The sequence below is a fragment of the Balaenoptera musculus genome, chromosome 20, assembly GCF_009873245.2.
Source record: "Balaenoptera musculus isolate JJ_BM4_2016_0621 chromosome 20, mBalMus1.pri.v3, whole genome shotgun sequence".
Taxonomy (NCBI): Eukaryota; Metazoa; Chordata; class Mammalia; order Artiodactyla; family Balaenopteridae; genus Balaenoptera; species Balaenoptera musculus.
In genome coordinates this window covers 42405986-42425315 of record NC_045804.1, presented here as the reverse complement: position 1 = coordinate 42425315, position 19330 = coordinate 42405986, and the positions used below count along the sequence as shown (strand labels likewise).

The window sequence follows — 19330 nt, the reverse complement described above, 5'->3', positions numbered from 1 at the left end:
TTAAAATAAAATTAGTTGGAACCTGGGTGGGTACTGGAGACATGGCCCTGACTTAGGAGGGCTCGGGAGTGAGGCATGCTGGGACGCTGGCCACATGGCTGAGTGGCAAGTTAAGGAAAACAGGCCAGGGTGGGTGCCTGAGCTGCAGCTGCCCTGGGTGCTCTCACAGACAGCGTCCCAAAGGCAGTGCTGCCGAGGCCGGTGTCGCTGCGGGAGGGGGTCTAATGCAGAGGGAAGAGGCTGGCAAGAGGTAGTCGTGCGTCTTGACTGAGGGTCGGGGAGGACGCCAGCCTCCAAAGGCAGGGAGACAAGACAGCAGCAGCACAGCAGGGGGATGGACAGACTGAAACTTGCTGGGCACAGATGACTGCAGAGCTGGTGTCGGGCAGCCAGAAGTGGCTGGAGGGCTGAGGTTGTCCCCTGCCCTCTGCTCTGGTCCTGGACTGGTTGGTGGAGCCAGTAGGCATAAGGGTTGGTGGCAGAAGCAGACCCCCATCATCCCTTTCTTATTAGGTTTTTAAATGGAGTGACTGTTGCTTACTACCATTGAGTGTAACGTTGCTACCTGGGTTTAGGTTTATCATCTTTCGCGCGTTAATAAAGACCACCCCCTCCTTGTCCCATTCTCCTTTTGTTAGAATGTTATCCAAGACCAGATGGTACATTGTACCACATGTCTTCCCAACATCTATTAAACGTTTTAATGATGTTTGCTCTTTTCCCATTTGAGGCAAAGAATTATGCTTGGAAGCGGGGAATCGCTGACAGGCCAGGCCTGGTCAGGTGCCCATCCCCAGAGGCGGGCCACCCAAACTCCCTGGAATGGGGAGGGGTACTTCCCCAAAGGAAAGTGGGGTGCACCTGCCAACGTGACGTTAGGCAGAGAGAAACAGCAGGTAGTGGGAGCACGCGTGAGGGGCGTTTGTTTCTGTGGTTCTCTTGGGAGACAGAATGTGGGGACCAGAGCTGGGTTCGTTTATGGCTCGGTCCCCAGCACCCAGCCCAGGGCATGTGGCCCGTAACGAGGGCACAGCGAGTGCTACCTGAACGACCGAGGGAGTGGATAAAGGAAGTGCAAGGGAAGGGGGCTGGCCCAGTGCCCGGAGCTCCACCTCCGCCTGCGCTCCTCCCTGAAATCGTGTGACTTGGAAGCAAGGCTGCCTGATGAGGGTTTGGGGGGCAGGAGGATTCTGTGGTCAAGGACTCAGGTTCTGGGCTGGATAGGCCAGAGGTCAACTCCCAGCTTTCCAACTTGCTGGCTCTATGACCTGGGATAGGTCTCTGAGCTTTTTAGCCTTATCTGGGAAATGGGGGTGCAGGTATGCTGTCCTCATAGGGGTATTGTGAGCAGAGAATGAAAGAATGAGGCAGAGCTCTTAGTGCCTGCTGCATCCTAAGCCCTTTATGCAGGGAGGTTATTTTTATGGACCCTCTGTAGCTTTAGGGACATTTAGAAGAGGAAGCATGGCACTGGGTATAGCCCGCTGCTGGTGTGCCTGCTGCTACCACCAGTGTGACCCCAGGTTGATGATGATGATGATGGTGATGGTGGTGGAGGAACCTGTGAGCACCTGCTCTGTGACAGGCGCCACCGCAGGTACAAGAGTAAATTGAAAAGGTGGTATCGCAGAGCAGAAAAAAGTGCAGGCTCTTAAGTTTGAATTCTGGCTCGTCACTTCCTAGAAAGTCCTTAACCTCTCTGTGCCTCAGTTTCCTCGTCTGTAAAGTGGGGATGGGTGATAGAAGCTACTTCCTAGGGTTGTGGAGTGTAGGTGGATTAATACATGAACAGCTCTTAGAACCATGCCTGCCTCCTAGTAACTGCTCCTAAGTGTTACCGATTATTGTATCATTGTCACCATCATTATTATTGCTACTACAAGGAGCTTTCAGCCCAGCGAGGGGGCCGACGGGGACCCATCGCATGCCTGGAGAGGTTGTGACCCTTGTGGGCTGAGTCTGCCCGGGAGGAGGTGATGGCAAAGCCCCTCTGTTTTCACTGCTGCTGCTGCTGCGAGAATATCCCCCGCCAGCCACCTAACTGCCCTCTTGCCAGCCTCAGAGGGCACATGCCGGGCTCAAAGCCCAAAGCCCCCAGGGCCCTGGGTGAGGACCGGCCCACTGTCTCTGCCTGTGTGAGGTCCACCAGCCGTTCACCTCGGATCCCCTCCCCGGCCTCCTCAGACTCTCCAGGGGGAGGCCTTAGAGAATGCAGGCTCCACCCCGGCTACCAGACCCAGCAGAGCTGTGTTGGGGTGACGGGGTTGGGACTCTCCCTCGTCCCTCTGCCTGGGGGCCGCACAGGCTCCAGGTCGGAAGGCCAGGCTCACACCTGGCTGGCCTCCCTCCTCACTGGGACTCACTGGGAGACCCCCTCCAAGCCCCTGACCCTCCTGAACCTTGCTTTCCTGGTCTCGTAAATGAATCTGGGGACCCTCCCTTCAAGGGCTGGCGTGAAGGTCCACGTGGTGAGAGTGGGCAGGTGCTACAGCCCCGGTCCCTCTGGTGCTGCAGGGCCTTCTCAGGATGGTACCAGGGACCCTCTCGCCTTGGTCCTCCTGCCTCCGTCCCAGGCCTCCGACCCACTTTCTCTGGGGGGAGAGATATAAATTATAAATTAGGGCGTAAATTGTGTATGAGGCCTCTTGCCTCCCTTTTTTTTACTGCTGTGCTGATGGGAAGAGAACTTTGCGTCTGCAAAGAGCTCCCTCGAAATAAATGAACTCGAAGCTACCCCACCCTACCCTGCACCACCATTTGGCCCTGCTGGCCCCGAGGAAATTTCCCCGGGGGCTTTGCATGGGGGTGGCTGCAAGAAGGGACGGTTGCAGCAGAGAGGAAATGGGGGCGAGTAAGCCTGAGATGGGGCAGCCCCCTGGGATTGCCATTATGCCCCGCCTCGGGGTCGGGGCTCCAGGAGGGCCAGCCAGCTTCTGCAGAAGGGCGTGTGGGATCTTCCCAGGCCAGGGCTCGAACCTGTGTCCCCTGCATTGGCAGGTGGATTCTTAACCACTGCACCACCAGGGAAGTCCCCAATTCATTTTAAAAATTCAACCAATTAAAGAATGTAGAAAGAAGAGGTGAAAGGACTGCCATCCCAGCGGAAGGAGGTAACCTGTGTTTACAGCTTCGTGACCAGCCTCCAGGCATGGTGTGCCTGGAACACACCCATTTATCTAGAGTTTGCTCTGTGCCAGGTTCCAGGCTAAGTCTCGATGTTTTTCCCTTTAAATCCTAACACCCCGTGAGGCAGACGCTATTGCTCAGAGAGGTTGAGTCAGTCACCCTTGGTCACACAGCTGGTAAATGGAGGAGGTGACATTATACTGCCCCTGGGCTTGTGGCAGTGTTAACAGTCATCTACACACTTCTGTGCTGTTCCCTAGGCTATTTTTATTTCACTCAAAAATATATCAGGACAGCTGTCCCTTTCCTGGGAGCCTCCTGGGAGCTGGTCTGTCTCCCCACAGGGCAGTCGGGCTGAGGAGCCGAGGAGACATTTGCTGAAGGAATGGACAGAAGGACAGATGGATGCATGGGCCGGTTTACCTCAGAGACCACCTGGGCGTCTAACCCTTTCATTCCTGTTCAGACACCAAACAAAGCCCTCTTGGGTGGCCTAAGGGATTCTGGTCAGCAGAAGCCAGGCTGTGAATGAGGGGCCGCCCGGTGACACTGGGACACACTGGGGGTCTCATAAAGGAGGGCATTTTCAGCCCTGGAGGTGGTGGCCTGGGTGCCATGTGACTGGCCCTCCTGGCCACCTGGCCAGAGGCACCCCAACCCCATGGCCGCTCTCCGTTGTGCGCTGAGCACTTCACTCCCGCAGCCACCCTCCCACCACCGCCTTTAACCCCTGCAGCTGCTAAATGAGGGGTCCTTCATCTGTCAGCATCCCCCCGAACCCACCGCCTTACGAACCAGGAACCAATGCAAAATGGCTTATATGCTGAGGAAATGTATCCTTTGTCCTAACACTTGGGCCCAGAGTTAGGGCAGCTCCAGGGCTGGTTCCTTCAGGGCTTCAGAGGCATCATCCAGGACCCAACCCCGTTCCATCAGCTCCCACAGGGAGGCCCAGGGTGGTGTCTCCTCTCCAAGAGGTCAAGAAGGGCAGGGAGCACTTCCTGTGAGTTGTCTTTTCTTTTTCTCATCATCAAAGAAAACCTCTCTCAGAAGCCTCCTGCAGATGTTTCCTCATGTCTCATTGGCCAGAAATGTACAACGTGCTTTTGCCTAAGCCAATCACTGGCAAGGGGGCTGAGCCCACCTGACTGGCTTGGTCCAATCAGGACTTGTGCCCTGGGGTTGAGGTGCCCCCAAGGCAACTGTTCATCTCAGCCACATCAGGGCTGCCCAAAGGGGAGGGAGAAGAGGAGGGGCAGCATAGAGGTGACCAACAAGATCTGCTTCAGTCCTTGTCATAATTTCTTTTTTTTTAATAAATTTATTTATTTTATTTTTATTTTATTTTTGGCTGCGTTGGGTCTTTGTTGCTGCGCGCGGGCTTTCTCTAGTTGCAGCAAGCGGGGGCTACTCTTCATTGTGGTGCGCAGGCTTCTCATTGCGGTGGCTTTTGTTGCGGAGCACGGGCTCTAGGCGTGCGGGCTTCAGTAGTTGTGGCTCGCAGGCTCTAGAGCGCAGGCTCAGTAGTTGTGGCGCACGGGCTTAGTTGCTCCGTGGCATGTGGGATCTTCCCCGACCAGGGCTCGAACACTTGTCCCCTGCACTGGCAGGCGGATTCTTAACCACTGTGCCTCCAGGGAAGCCCCTTGTCATAATTTCTTGACTTTATAGAAGAGGGGAAGTAAAAGGCTCAGAGCAGTTGAGTAATCCCCCAGGGGCACACTCCAGGGTTCCCACGCCATTTATTTACCGGGTCCCTAGTGAAGCCACGTTGGATGGAGATATTTGCTTCCAGCCCTTTACTTCATCTATTTCTCTGATTTTCTTCTCTTTATTCGCCTAACCCCTTGCCCACCCCCGGACTTCCCTGGGAAAACATTACAATCCTACAGACTTCAGAGCGGAAGAGACCTTCAATATTAATGGCTCCAATGCCCTCATTTTCCAAGTGGGGAAACTGAGGCCCAGAGAGGGAGGGGTCTCTCCAAGACCACTCTGTGAGGTCACTGATGGCAGCGCTAGTACGGGACTGAGGGCCAGGGAAGCACGGCATCCCTGAGACTCACAAAGGGGCTTGGAGCCGCCCTACTTTACCACCTTAACCCTCGCTGCAAGGCCACCCCGCAGCCTCCCTGCTGGCTGGCTGCCCTCTACCTGCTGCTGCCAGGGTGGAGGCTCGCCGCCACGTCCCCCTTTATGCCCCTCTGCACGGGACACTTCCGTGGCGCTCTACACTCTACTGGGTCCTTTTCTGAGCCACAGTCTCACTCGAGCCTCACAATAGTCCTGTGAGCTGCTCAGGAGTGCACTGTAGACGTGGACGCTGAGGCCTCAAGGTCACACCAGGAGGACGTACTGAAGCCCCAGCGGAGCCGGCTTTACTGGCAGGTGACCTGTGCAGTCACACGGGGTTTAATACTCTGCGGTCACCATCTTGAAATTGCAAATAAATTTTGAACGAGGGGCCTGATGGTTCCATTTGCACTGGCCCCACGAATTACAAAGCTGACCCTAAGCCCCCAGCTCCTGACACCTCAGGGTGCTTCGTACAAGGCGCTTTTCCCCACCCACCTGTGGCCCAGTCAGGGCAAGTCTGGTGGGTTCCGTGGGACAGCCTTTCCCGGGGGGAGAGTGGGCTTCTGGAGGCTGGGGGTGGTCTGCAGCTGGGTCCAGAGGAGCAGGACCTGGCAGGACCACTTGGGAACCCCTCCCTGTCCTTGTCTCCAGCTGGCTTTGCTGAAACTCTGGCCTGACTTCCCTCCCCGCCCTCCCCCTGTCCTGAGAATTAATGGAGAGGGCGGGTGGATGCCTCCCCCTCCCCGTGTGCCCTCTGTCCCTTGGGGATGGGGGTAGGGGCTTCAGAATACAGGGCCCCATTGTGTGCCCTGACGTCAGGCAGCTGGGCTGCCTGGGAAAGTGGATAAATAAGCAGCCCTGAGCGTGTGGCCCTGGGGCCGGAGGGAGGACAGGAACCCCTGGGGTGGTGGGAAAAAGATGGAAGTGACCCAGCTCTTTCTATCCAGACGGCTGGACTGTAAGGAGGGACGGAGCGAGACGTTAACGCCTGACACCTAGGAAGCGCTCTTCAGCTGGGAGCTGCGGCACTTGTGACTGTCACTGCTGTGTCTGTGCCTCCAGACCTTGGGGATAAAGTGCAGCCTCCTGGGCGTGGCTTCCAAGCCCTTCTCCTTCAGACCCTGTTCCCTCTCTCCCTGGCCTCATTCTTGATGACACCCCGCTTCCCATATGCTCACCCCACCTTGCCTCCCACACGCCAGAACTCTTGCCTTGACCGGAACCCCTCTCTCCACTCTGCTCCCTTTGCAGCCGGCCACGTCCTTCCCCACCAGCCCCCTCCCAGCGGAATACTGTCCAGCTAATCCTGGGATTCAGGATGCCCCCATCCATGTTCCTTCCCCCAGTGGGTCTCAGCTCCACCAGCTGCCTCAGCCCCTCCAGGGGGCCTCCTCCCCAGAAGCACTTTGAAGGCAGTCTAAGCTCTGTGTGGGACACAGGACTCCCAGTGGTGGTCGCAGGGCTCCTGCCAGAGCTGAAAGCACTTCCTGGCCTGGCCCAGGGAGTCTCAAGGAACCCTGACCCTCCAGGGGCCTGCGCCTCCCCTCTTTACCTGCCTGCCTTCCTTTGCGGCTGCTTTTTTATGCTGGGGAGTTTCAACTCTGCCCTCCCCCAAGCCCAACCCTGGAACTCCTTTTGCTGGTGCAGAAAACTTCAGGGGCTCAGCCCTGCTGGGGGTCCCCCTAGGGCAGCAGGACTCCCCAGGATGCCCACAGGCCCAGGAAGGGAAGCAGCCTGGGGGGTGGGGGGGACTAGGGGTGGGAACTTGGGGTTTGGGGGTTACTGTGGCATACTGGGGAGCAGAGCAGAGGCCTGTCTAGAGAGTATGCTCTAACACAGCTGTGACCCATTGTTGCTGTGGGGAAGTGTTTCCAAATCTTCAAGAAAAGCCAGATAACCTACTCTGTGTGTGCAGTTTCCTCGATTAAAAAAAAATTTTTTTAGGACTTCCCTGGTGGCGCAGTGGTTAAGAATCCGCCTGCCAATGCAGGGGACACAGGTTCGAGCCCTGGTCCGGGAGGATCCCACATGCTGCGGAGCAACTAAGCCTGTGCGCCACAACTACTGAGCCTGCGCTCTAGAGCCCGTGCGCCACAACTAGTGAGCCCGCGAGCCACAGCTACTGAAGCCCGCGCACCTAGACCCCTTGCTCCGCAACAAGAGAAGCCACCGCAGTGAGAAGCCCGCGCACCACAACGAAGAGTAGCCCCCACTCGCTGCAACTAGAGAAAGCCCGCACACAGCAACGAAGACCCCAATGCAGCCAAAAATAAATAAATTTATAAAAATATATATATATATATTTTAGGACATCCCTGGCGGTCCAGTGGTTAAGACTTTGCCTTCCAGTGAAGGGGTGCAGTTTCGATCCCTGGTCAGGGAACTAAGATCCCACATGCTGTGCGGTGCAGCCAAAAAAATAAAAACTAAAAAAATAAATTAGATTTAAAAAATTTTAGCTTTACAAATAGTAAATTTCACTTTTTGTTGGGGGAGGGGACATATGATTCCATGAATTTTAATATTTGCATAGATTCCTGTAACCACCACCACAATCAGGGTACAGAACAGTTCACCCCCCAAATTCCCTGGTGCTGCCCTTTTGTATTCAAACTCTCCCCTCCTTCTTGCCCTTGGCAGCCACTGACCTGTTCTCTGTCTTTATAGTTTTGCCTTTCTACGTCAGTGGAATCGTCATTTGTAACCTTTTGAGACTGGCGTCTTTTGCCCAGCATAATGCGTTTGAGATTCATCCATCTGTTATCAGTTGCTCCTTTTTATTACAGAACAATTTGCTTATCCATTCACTGTCGGAGGACATTTGAGATATTTCCAGGTTTTGGCGATTGTGTATAATGCTGTTATAGACATTTGTGTATAGTTTTTTGTGTGTGAACATCAGTTTTCATTCCTCTGGAATACGGAAGTTCCCTTCTATTCTGAGTTGGCTGAGAGTTTTTATCATGAATGGATGTCAAATTTGTCAGTTGCTTTGTCAGCATCGATTGAAATGATCGTGTGGTTTTTTTCTTTAGTCATCTTTAGATTCCATCGGTTGATGTTCAAATGTTGAACCAGCCTTGGGGGATAAACCCCACTTGGTTGTGGCTGTGTTGTATCATTCATATATAAATAAATTTACTTATATATATAAATAATATACAAATATATATTGTATATTCTGCGGGTTTGCGCAAACGTGTAATGACATATGTCCATCATTAAACAGTGGTCCCTCAGTATCCAAGGGGGATTGGTTCTAGGACCCGCGTGGATACCGAAATCTTCAGATACTCAAGTCCCGCAGTTGGCCCTCTGTATCCGCGTTCCCTCTGTATTTGTGGTTCTGCATCCACAGATTCAACTAACCACAGACCATATGGTACTGTATGTAATTTATTGAAAAAAAATCCACATATAAGTGGACCCATGCTGTTCAAACCCGTATTGTTCAAGGGTCAACTGTAATATCATACAGAGTATTTTCACTCCCCTAAAAATCCTGTGTACTTATTAACCTATTAATTTTAAAGTCTGTAAGACGGAGAGGTTTGGGCCAAGGTGGCAGAGTAGGAAGACCCTGAGCTCACCTCCTGCCATGGGCACACCAAAATCACAACTATTTACAGAGCAACTATCGATAAGAATGACCTGAAAACTAGCAGAAAAGATCTACAACTGAAGATATAAAGAAGGAACCACAGCAAGATGGATAGGAGGAGTGGAGACGCAGTAGAGTCAAAACCCACACTCCCGTGTAGATGGCCCACAAACAGGAGGATAATCATAATTGCAGAGGTTCTGCCCAAGGATCGAGGGGTCTGAGCCCCACATTGGGCTCCCCAGCCTGTGGGTCCTGCCTCTGAAAGATGAGCCCCCAGAATGTTTGGCTTTGAAGGCTAGCAGGGCTTGCTTATAGGAGAGCCAGACGACTGTAGGAAATAGAGACTCCGCCCTTAAGGGCGCACACAAAATCTCACACTCCAAGACCCCAGACGGAAGCAGTAATTTGAAAGGAGACTGGGTCAGACCCACTTGCTGATCTTGGGGAGCCTCCCAGGGAGGCAGGAGGCAACTGGGACTCACCCTGGGGACACAGACACTGGCAGCAGCCATCTTTGGGGGCTCATTCTACCATGAGGACCCTGGTGCTGACAAGTGCCGTGCTGGAGTCCTCCCTCTAGCTTGTTAGCCCTGAGACCCGGCCACGCCCACCAGCTGGTCAGCACCAGTCCTGGGACCACCCTAGGCTAAGCAGGTAGCTGGGCAGGGACCCAGCCCTGCCCACCAGCAGACTGATACCAGCTCCAGGACTCCTGGCCCCCCACCAATGACCCCAGGACCTGGCTCCACCAACCAGTGGGCCGGTACTAGCCCATAACCCTGGGCTCTGCATCCAGCCACGCCCACCAGTGGCCAGCAGCCTCCACACTAGGTAGGGCCTGGCAACCAGTTGGGCTGGAAGCCAGCCATACCTACCAGTGTGTACACAGTAGTCAGCCCAGCACAATAGAAGGGACCATGCAGCCCACACAGGGGGCACCCCTAGAGCATACAGCTGTGGTGACCAGAGGGGAGTGCACTGCTGGGCCCCATAAGACATCTCCTACATAAGGCTAGTTCCCCAAGGTCAGGAAATGTAACTGACCTACCTAATACATAGAAATAAAAAGAGGATTAGGCAAAATAAGGCAACTGAGGAATATATTCCAAATGAAGGAATAAGATAAAACGCCAGAAGAAGAACCAAGTGAAGTGGAGATAAGCAATCTACCTGATAAAGAGTTCAAGGCAATAGTCATAAAGGTGCTCAATGCACATACTGAGTATGTGCTCAATATGGTCAGAACACATACTTTATATGATTTCAGTTCTTTTAAATTTGTTAAGTTTTGTTTAATGGCCCCAGGATATGATCTATCTTGGTGACTGTTCCATGCGCACATGAAAATAATATGTATTCTGCTGTTATTAACTGAGAGTTCTATAAATGTCAATTAGGTTAAACTGGTTAATGGTGTTGTTCAGTTCTTTTATATCCTTGTTGATTTTCAATCTAACTAGTTTTATTGATGACTGAAGAGAAGTGCTAAAGTCTCCAATGATAATTGTCAATTTGTCTGTTTCTCCTTTCAGTTCTGTTAGTTGTTGCTTCATGTGTTTTGAAGCTCTGTTGTTAGGTACATGCACATTTAGGATTGTTATGTCTTCTTAGTGAGTTGACCCTCTTACATAATGTTCCTCTTAATCTTTGGTAATTTTCCTTGCTCAGATTAGATCATTTCTACTGCACTGTTTTCAAGTTCACCAACTGTTTTTTCTGTCATCTCCATTCTGCTACTGATCCCATCTAGTGAATTTTAAATATTTCAGTTATTGTATTTTTCCATTCCAAAATTTCCATTCAGTTCTTTTTCATAGCTTCTGTTTTTCTGCTGAGAATTTCTATATTTCCATTTGTTTTAAGATTGTTCACCTTTCCTTCATGGAATATGGTTATAATTGCTTTAAAGTCTCCATCTACTAATGATAACATCTGGGTCATCTTGGGGTTGGTATTTATTATCTTTTCTCTTGTGCATCGCTGAGGTTTTCCTGTCTCTTTGCATGTCGAGTAATTTTGGATTGTGTCCTGGACATTCTGAATATTATATTATGAGACTCTGGGTCCTGTTAAAATACTCTGAAGAATATTAATTTTTGTTTGTTTTTTTTTAATCAGGAAATCAACCCAGTTAGGTTGAAACCTCAGATCCCAACCTGCCCTCTGAGCTGCTCAGTCAGTTTAGTTCTCAAAGCCTTTGAAGTGCTATTTGGATCCACCTCAAGTGTGCACTCTCCTGGGGCCGGTCTGTTCACTGTCTACTCTGTAGTTCAGTTCTCAAAGCCTTTGGCATACTATTTTGGGTTAGTTCCATGTATATGCAGCTCAGGAGTGGGCCCAGGACTTCAAGTACAACTTATCGGATCCTAATCTCAAACTCTCTCTTCTCTGTGATCCTCGCCCCCCACAAGCTCCCAGGAGCCCCTCTTCCTGGTCCTTTGGTTAGAAATCTGAGGTCTTGGCCACGCTGTGCTGTTTCACACCTCCCATGACTGGTCTACCTGCAGGATGCAGTGGTGAGAGGAAAACGAGAGAAACGTGTAACAGGAATTCCCCCTCCCCATTTTGACCACAGGGACCGTTTTTCCAAGTTTATCATTCCACAGAGAAAGATTTTCCTCCTCTCCAAGTTTTAGGTGGCTGCCTGGTGCTGTAGCTGCTGCTACCACCCACCTCTGAGACTGCGGCTTGGGGTAGGGCTGGGAAAGGGAATTAAAAACAAAAATAGAAACAAAAACATTTCTCCCACTCTCTCTGTCCCAAAAGGGCCCCCTTCCCTGACCTCTCGTCAAAAAGAGAGAGTTTCAGGGAATTCCCTAGCGGTCCAGTGGTCAGGACTCCGCACTTCCACTGCAGGGGGCATGGGTTCGATCCCTAGTCGGGGAACTAAGATCCCGCATGTTGCGCAGTGAGGCCAAAAAAAAAAACTAAAAGAGAGGGTTTCTTTTGGAGCTTTTTCTGTTCATATCTGCCGTGCAGTTCTGGGGTTTGAGCTACCTGAGTCTAGGCTGGAAAATATGTGAGAAAAAATAAATCAGGGGACTTACCACCATATTCATCTTACTTCAAGTTTTTTGGTTTGTTTTTGGTTTTTGTTGTTGTTTACTTCAAGTTTTAATTTTTCTCCCAGTTTGCCTGTTATGATTTACTTTGCAGAGTCCTTGTATAGTTGCTTTATGTATTCTGTCCAGAGTTTTTAGTTATAATCAGTGAAAGAGACAGAGTGTAGTGTTACTGATTCCATCTTAACCTGCACCAGAAGCCTTTTGGATCTTGGCAGTTCATTTTAAATATTTAAGTCTGTCTATAAGCCTCATTTGGGATGCTAGTTGGAGACTTGTGCTTTAGCAATACAGCATTTGAAATTACACTTTTTCCTTTAAACATTCAAATTTTTCTGCCACTGCGCTAAAAAAACTTTTTTTTTTTTGGCTGCGCTGCGTGGCTTCTGGGTTCTTAGTTCCCGAACCAAGGATTGAACCCGGGTCCGTGGCAGTGAAAGCGTGGAGTCCTAACCCCTGGATTGCCAGGGACCCTAAATATTCAAATTCTTAAACAAAGGCTCTTTGGACTCAGTTTTTCTAGGTGAAAAGACAGCAGAATTGGGAATTCCCTGGTTAAGGCTCTGCACTTTCACTACTGTGGGCCTGGGTTCGATCCCTGGTTGGGGAACTAAGATCCCATAAGCCAGGTGGCACAGGCAGAAAAAACAGAGAGAGAGCAGAATACGAATTTATCCTTTCTCTGGTCAGAGCAAGCCCCAAACTTGTGATAATAATAGTGATTATCATTATATTAGTAGAAATAATAGTAATTATCGGTTAAAAGCACAGACTCTGGAGCCAGGCAGCCTGTGTTCAAATCCCAGCTCTGCCTCTTACTAGCTGTGTGACCTTGACCCTGAATGACTTAGCCTTCCTGAGCATCAGTATCCTCACCTGTACAATGGGAATAATAATAGTATCTTCTGAGGTGGTTGTGAGGCTTCGTTGAGTTTGTATGTATACAGTGCTTAGAGCAGACCTGGCATCAAAGAGGAGTTACTAAGCATTTGTTTGATTAATAATTTAATGGCTAACATTTATTAGACCTGCAGACTGAGCCAGCTTATCTCCCTTGCTCAGATAATAGCTCGCTTGAGTCCGTCTGGCTTGAACATGTCAAAATTGGGGAGGCGGGGACTTCCCTAGTGGCGCAGTGGTTAAAAATCCACCTGCCAGTGCAGGGGACACAGGTTCGAGCCCTGGTCTGGGAAGATTCCCACATGCCACAGAGCAACTAAGCCCGTGCGCCACAACTGCTGAGCCTGCGCTCTAGAGCCCGCGAGCCACAACTACTGAGCCCGCATGCCACAACTACTGAACCCACGTGCCACAACTACTGAAGCCCGCGCGCCTAGAGCCTGTGCTCTGCAACAAGAGAAGCCACCACAATGAGAAGCCCGTGCACCACAACGAAGAGTAGCCCCCAGTCGCGGCAACTAGAGAAAGACCACGCGCCGGAACGAAGACCCAATGCAGCCATAAATAAATAAAGAAAAATTTTAAAAAAAAAAATTGGAGAGGCGTGGGTGACCGGGCCCACGCTCAGGGAGGATCTGGCTGGTGATCAGAGGGCAGTGGCCGTGAAGCTCTGAACATCGTCTGGTCTGAGCTAGAAGAGACGTGACCTCGGGAGAATGAGCGGGGGAAAAAAATCAGCCTGAAGAGAAAGGCAACCGAAATAGAAGGGGAAGCCTGCTAATTGTGTGGCCCGAAAAAGGAGGATCAATGTTTTACTGCCAGGGAAACAAGCAGTTTCCCTGGCAGCCAGCTCAGCGGCCCAGCTGTGTGAGCTCCAGCAGCAAGAGCTGCTCCCGCCGCCCCTGGCAGGTCCGGTGCGCCCAGCCCTCCCGCCTGGGAGCCCGGCGCGCCCCCAGCGCAGCCCAGCCCTGCGTGGTGTGTGCGCCCCGCTCCCCCAGCCCGCGGGCAGGCCCCCAGCATCTGGGGCCCCGGTTCACCACGAAGACCACCCGTGGGTGGTTATTTGCTGTTCTCACCGTGTGACCTTGAGCAAGCCCCTCCCCCTCCCCTCGACTTGGCTTCCCCGTCTGCCGAATCAAGGGCTGGGTCAGCTGAGGGCACCCCTGCCCTCGGGGTACCAGCAGAAGTTTATCTAGTGTCCAGGAAGGTTGACGCTCTTGGTGATCAAGGTGAGGGGCTCCAGCCTTAGGGGGTAATGCTCCTCGATATACAAGAGGACGGAGGGGGGGTGGGTTGAAACATACTTTGGTGCAACCTGGCAAGAGCCTGCCTCTGTGGAAGGCAGTAGGGTGCAGAGGCTGATACTCGGGTCAGCGGGGCTTGGGGTCAAGGAAGAGTTACCACTACAGGGATTCTCTGAGTCAGGGGTCCCCAACCCCCGGTCCGCGGACCAGTACCAGACCGCGCAGCAGGAGGTGAGCGGCGGGCCAGCGAGCGAAGCCTCATCTGCGGCTCCCCGTCGCTCCCCATCGGTCACGTTACCGCCTGAGCCATGTACCCCTCCCCCAGCCCCGTCCGTGGGAAAAATTGTCTTCCACGAAACCGGTCCCTGGTGCCAAAAAGGTTGGGGACCACTGCTCTAAGTGTCATAACGTCTCTAAATGTCTGAGCCTCAGTTTCCTCAACTGTAAAATAGTAGCTGCTATTGAGGTTGGTGTGAGGATCAGATGAGATGGGTCCAGGGACTTCCCTGGTGGTCCAGTGTTAGGACTCCGCACTTTCTTTGCCGAGGGCCCAGGTTCAGTCCCTGGTTGAGGAACTGAGATCCTGCAAGCTGCCCGGCGCACACCAAAAAAAAAAAAAAATGAGGCTAGTCCAGCCAGAGTTCATGGCAAGCCCTCGGTGAACCCTGCCTGTTTTCTAAAGGGCTGTGTAATGGTTGGTGTGGCACCTTCATACCCACTGCTTTCTGGGACCTTCGCTCTTTGAAGAGCCCTGTGGGAGTCCTGGGCCCACTGCTCAGGGGTGTTCCAGGGACTTTGCAGTGGTCCCCAGGACCCCATCTATCTGCCTGTCATCGAGCGCCCTGGCACCTCTGCTCCAGGCTGGCTTTCCCTGGAGGCAGGAGGACCGATAGCCTGGCCCCACAGTGTCTCCCAGCCCTGGGGAGCTGCGGACTCCATGGATTACAGAATCTGAATCTGCCTCCACAGCCTGCTGCCCCTTGCGTGGATCTGAGGTTGGGCCTCCACATCAGCCATTCAACACTCGGTGACGACTCTGCCCTCGTCTCACATCAGAGATAAATAATTAAAGCATAACCCCCAACCTTGGAGAGGATTGTAGGGGTGAACACCGGGAGCCCCAGCCCATCCCTGCATTCATAGGCATGCCCTAGAATGCCGCTGACGAGAGGGCAGGAGGAGAGGAGGCGGGGCACCAGCTGGGAGGGTGGGTGGGTTCCCCGCAGCCCTGCAGGTGGCACCTGGGCATTTCTATTCTCAGAAGCCACATCATTGCCTGGCAGTGTCAGAGGCTGCCTGGCTGGGAGGGTGGGGACAGCCGCAATGCTGAGGAGGCGCCAGCCAGGGCGGGAGCTGGCAGAAAGCCACCTTCCTCCTGCTCTGGAATTCTTCCAGCCTTTCCCAAGGGCCTGCTAGGTGCCAGGTTCAGGGGGGGTCACAGACAATGCACAGCCTCTGCCCACCCCTCACCCCCAGAGTCACACCCAAGTGGAAAAGCAGGGTCAGCTGGGACAGAGGTACAAGCTCAGGGCCACCAAGGTCAGGGAGGGAGGAGGGATGTTTGTATAGGGTCTTCCCTTGCTCACTCATCTTCCAAACCCCACTGGGTGTGTCCCCATAATTGGAGCGGGCTTCAGACCCCTGCTGCAACTGCCGCACTAGAAAAGTGTACTGTGGGCATGCAGGAAACATGGTCCTTGTGGATAGGTGAATCCCCCAGGATGGCTTGGGCTTCGGAGAATGCGGTGGGCGGTATGGTGGCTGGAGGGTGTCTGCCGTGACAGTATTAACAATAACAACAGTGACGGTAATCCTTTCCCTACATGCTATGTCTACAGTTTCCAAAGTGCTTTCATACCCTCCACCTGCAACCCAGCCCCAAAGGACTCTGGGAAAGAGCTCATCCTTGCCCGACTGTGCTTTAGATACTGATGGTGATTACGGGGGAGAGGGGCAAGGTGCCTGGCCACCAGCATGTGAGAGTGTGTGCACGTGTGTGTCCACGTGACCGTGTGTGGTTAGCCAGAGGGGCCAGCAACTACCATCACCCCCCAGCAGAGTGCCCGGCTTATAGGCGGTACCCAGTCGTCCTTACTGAATAAATAAGTAAATGAATGCAGGTGTGCTGTAGAGGGGCTGCCACTAAATTACAGGTTGATTTAGAAGTGGGCTTCTGGAAGAAATATCAAGAGGCTGCATTTCAGGTATTGGAACTTTCAGGGGGTAAAAACGGGTTCTGACAAAATCGGCCATTGACAAAAACTAGGAAAAAATACCCAGAGCTCACAAGTTTGAAGTCAGATGCTCTGATCAAAGACTAAATTGAGACATCTTTACAGAGAACAATTTGGCAACTGTTATCAAAAGGCTTAAAAACTTAGATGTCTTGTAGAACCATTTATTTTCATTTATTCAACAAATATTTATGAAGCTTCTATTACATGCCAGTAATGGTGGGAGCTACAAGGTATGCAGTGGTGATCAAAATAAACATGATCCTTGATCTCAAGGAGCTTACTTTCTAGAGGGGTAGGGGGGAAGCTACAAATTAATAAAACTATCACATAAACATATAATTACATATTGCAACAAATGGTTCTGAAAGAAAAGTATAGGGTGCTACAAGGCAGGGTAACAGTGGGGTAGGCCCTAATTAGATGGGCAAGATGGGCTTGTCCAGGAGAAACATTCCATAGAGGTACAAATGGAGACCTGTGGGATAAACAGACATTGCCAGATGATGCATGGGGAGGACAAGCATTTGAGATATAGAGAACAGCATGTGCAAAGGCCCTGAGGCAGAAAAGAGCTTGGCTTGCTTGAGGAGCTGACTGAAGGCCAGTGTGGCTAGAATGCAGTGAGTGAAAGAAACAGTGAGAGGAGATTTGGCTGGAGGGGCCAGAAAATATATGGTGTTGTAGGCCATGTTGAGGAGTTTGGTGGGAAGGGAGGAAGGATGCAGTCAGGGAGTAGTACATTTGAGTGAGTGATGTTGGAGGAGGGACAAGCAACGGTGATGCCTGGGTCCTCACTGTGGCCAAGGGGCCTGGGTGGCTGAGGTGGGATATGGAACAACAGGAAGTCAAGGTTCTAAAAGGCCGGGGAGTCCATTGGTCATTCGCACAGCTGTAGAACCCCCCAAAGATGAGTTGTAACAGCAAAAATTTGGAAATAACCAAAATGCCCAACTATTATGGGTGGTTAATAAGTAAATTATGGTATATCTACTGAGCAGAATATTTTATAACCACTAAAAATGTGAGTGGTACCCACTGGGCAGGGAGGGGAGGTGTTTCTGATATACTGTTAAGTAGGGGAGAAACTTCCCAACATCAGGAATGGCAGATTCCTTTGGGCTACAGCTTATTTACAAATTTATTTTTTTAACACTTTTTATTGAAGTATAAGGTACAAATAGGACGGAAAAGTGCACTGACCACAAGTGGACAGCTCAGTGAGTTTTCACTGTGTAGCCAGACCCTAGATCAAGACAGAGAGACGACCCTGGTGTCTTCCTCCTGCACAATTCTGCAGATGTAGCTGCTATCTTGACCATAATTGGCTTTGCCTTAAATCTTGATTTGTAATTTGTAATTTTTAAATAATGGATATGTATGTCACATAATTATTTCCTCCCTGTAGATCAAGGGTGTCTCAGAACTAGAAAAAAAAAAAGTGGTTAGAACTATGTGTTTTAAAGAAAAGTGGGAAAGGGGAGGTTTTTTGTTTTTGTTTTCAATTCATTATTTGTTTTTATTTTTGGCTGTGTTGGGTCTTCATTCCTGTGCGCGGGCTTTCTCTAGTTGCTGTGAGCGGGGGCTACTCTTCATTGTGGTGTGCGGGCTTCTCGTTGTGGCTTCTCTTGTTGTGGAGCATGGGCTCTAGGTGCGTGGGCTTCAGTAGTTGTGGCTCGCGGGCTCTAGAGTGCAGGCTCAGTAGTTGTGGTGCACGGGCTTAGTTGTTCCGCGGCATGTGGGATCTTCCCGGACCAGGGCTCCAACCCGTGTCCCCTGCATTAGCAGGCCGATTCTTAACCACTGCGCCACCAGGGAAGCCCAAGGGGAGGGGTTTGATACATTGTCTTTTCTAGAGTTTCTGCAGTGAATTTGTATTATTTTTGCATGAAAGAAACTGCTAAGTTAAAAAAAATCAGTGTTTGTTTTCCACGTGCCAGTCTTTGAGAAATAACTTGGAGACGGAAGCTCAGGCCAAACAAACCCGGGTTCTGAGCACTGCGGTGATGGATTTGATTTTCCTCACTCGTGCTGTCTGTCAACCTCAGAATAAAGTGGCCCCACTGCTGTCTGGGGCCGGTGCTGACGCCGCCGAGGGGGACAGGGCTAGGAAGGGGACTGCTGGCATCCCCTTGGTTCAAGTGACAAACCCTCCCTCCCTCCCAGCCTCCCTGGCCAGCCTCACGCCAGCTCTGTGAACTCTCTGGGGCATTTCTGGGAGCCTCACACCTGTCCCTCCTTCCTTTCCACAGGTGGAAAAACTTGTGAAGTATTTGGATCCCAACGACCTGGGGAGAATCAACTTCAAGGACTTCTGCCGAGGGGTGTTCGCCATGAAAGGTGAGGTCTTCTGGGGGGAGGGGGGTCCTAGGGGCTCCCAGGATCCTGTCTGGCTGGGAAGGCTGGCATGGCTTGGGTTTCAGCTCAGATTACCCCCTACGGGGGTCCCAGGAGCCCAGGATGGGTTCCAGAAGTAGGCTCTGCCCTTGACTCCCCCAGGGGGGCCGAGGGGAAGGGTCTTGGGCTCCCACAGCTGTGCCCGCTGGTGAGGGGCTGTGGGTGTCACTGAACCTCTGCCATGCGGTCCCACACCTGCATCCAGGCATTTCTACCCTTCCCGTTGTCTGTCCCCTTCCCGAGAACAGCTCCCTTCCCTTCCCTCCCCTTCCCTCCCCTTCCCTTCCCTTTTCTTTCTCTCTCCCCCCTCTCCCCTCCTCTCCTCTCCCCTCCTCTCCTTTCCCTTCTTTCCTCTCCCCTCCTCTCCTTTCCTTCCTCTCCTCTCCTCTCCCCTCCTCTCCTTTCCCTTCTCTCCCCTCCCCTCCTCTTTTCTCTTCTTTCCTCTCCCCTCCTCTCCTCTCCCCTCCTCTCCCCTCCTCTCCCCTCCTCTCCTCTTCCCTCCTCTCCTCTCCCCTCCTCTCCTCTCCCCGCCTCTCCCCTCCTCTCCTCTTCCCTCCTCTCCTCTCCCCTCCTCTCCTCTCCCTTCCTCTCCTCTCCCCTCCTCTCCTTTCCCTTCTCTCCTCTCCTCTCTCCCCCTCCATCTCCTGAGGGAAGTCATCTCCCTCAAGGATGATCAGACTCCTGAGG

At 52.0% G+C, this 19330-nt stretch overlaps 1 protein-coding gene across 1 annotated transcript in view; it reads left to right on the top strand.

Annotated features, from left to right (window-relative positions):
- The window catches only part of RAB11FIP4 (RAB11 family interacting protein 4), a 117142-nt gene that overhangs the window by 16957 nt on the left and 80855 nt on the right, over positions 1-19330 (top strand). The window contains exon 2 of the mRNA XM_036836000.1: positions 18499-18586. Within this exon, the coding sequence (XP_036691895.1) occupies positions 18499-18586 (88 nt within the window). The remainder of the gene's footprint in view (positions 1-18498; positions 18587-19330) is intronic.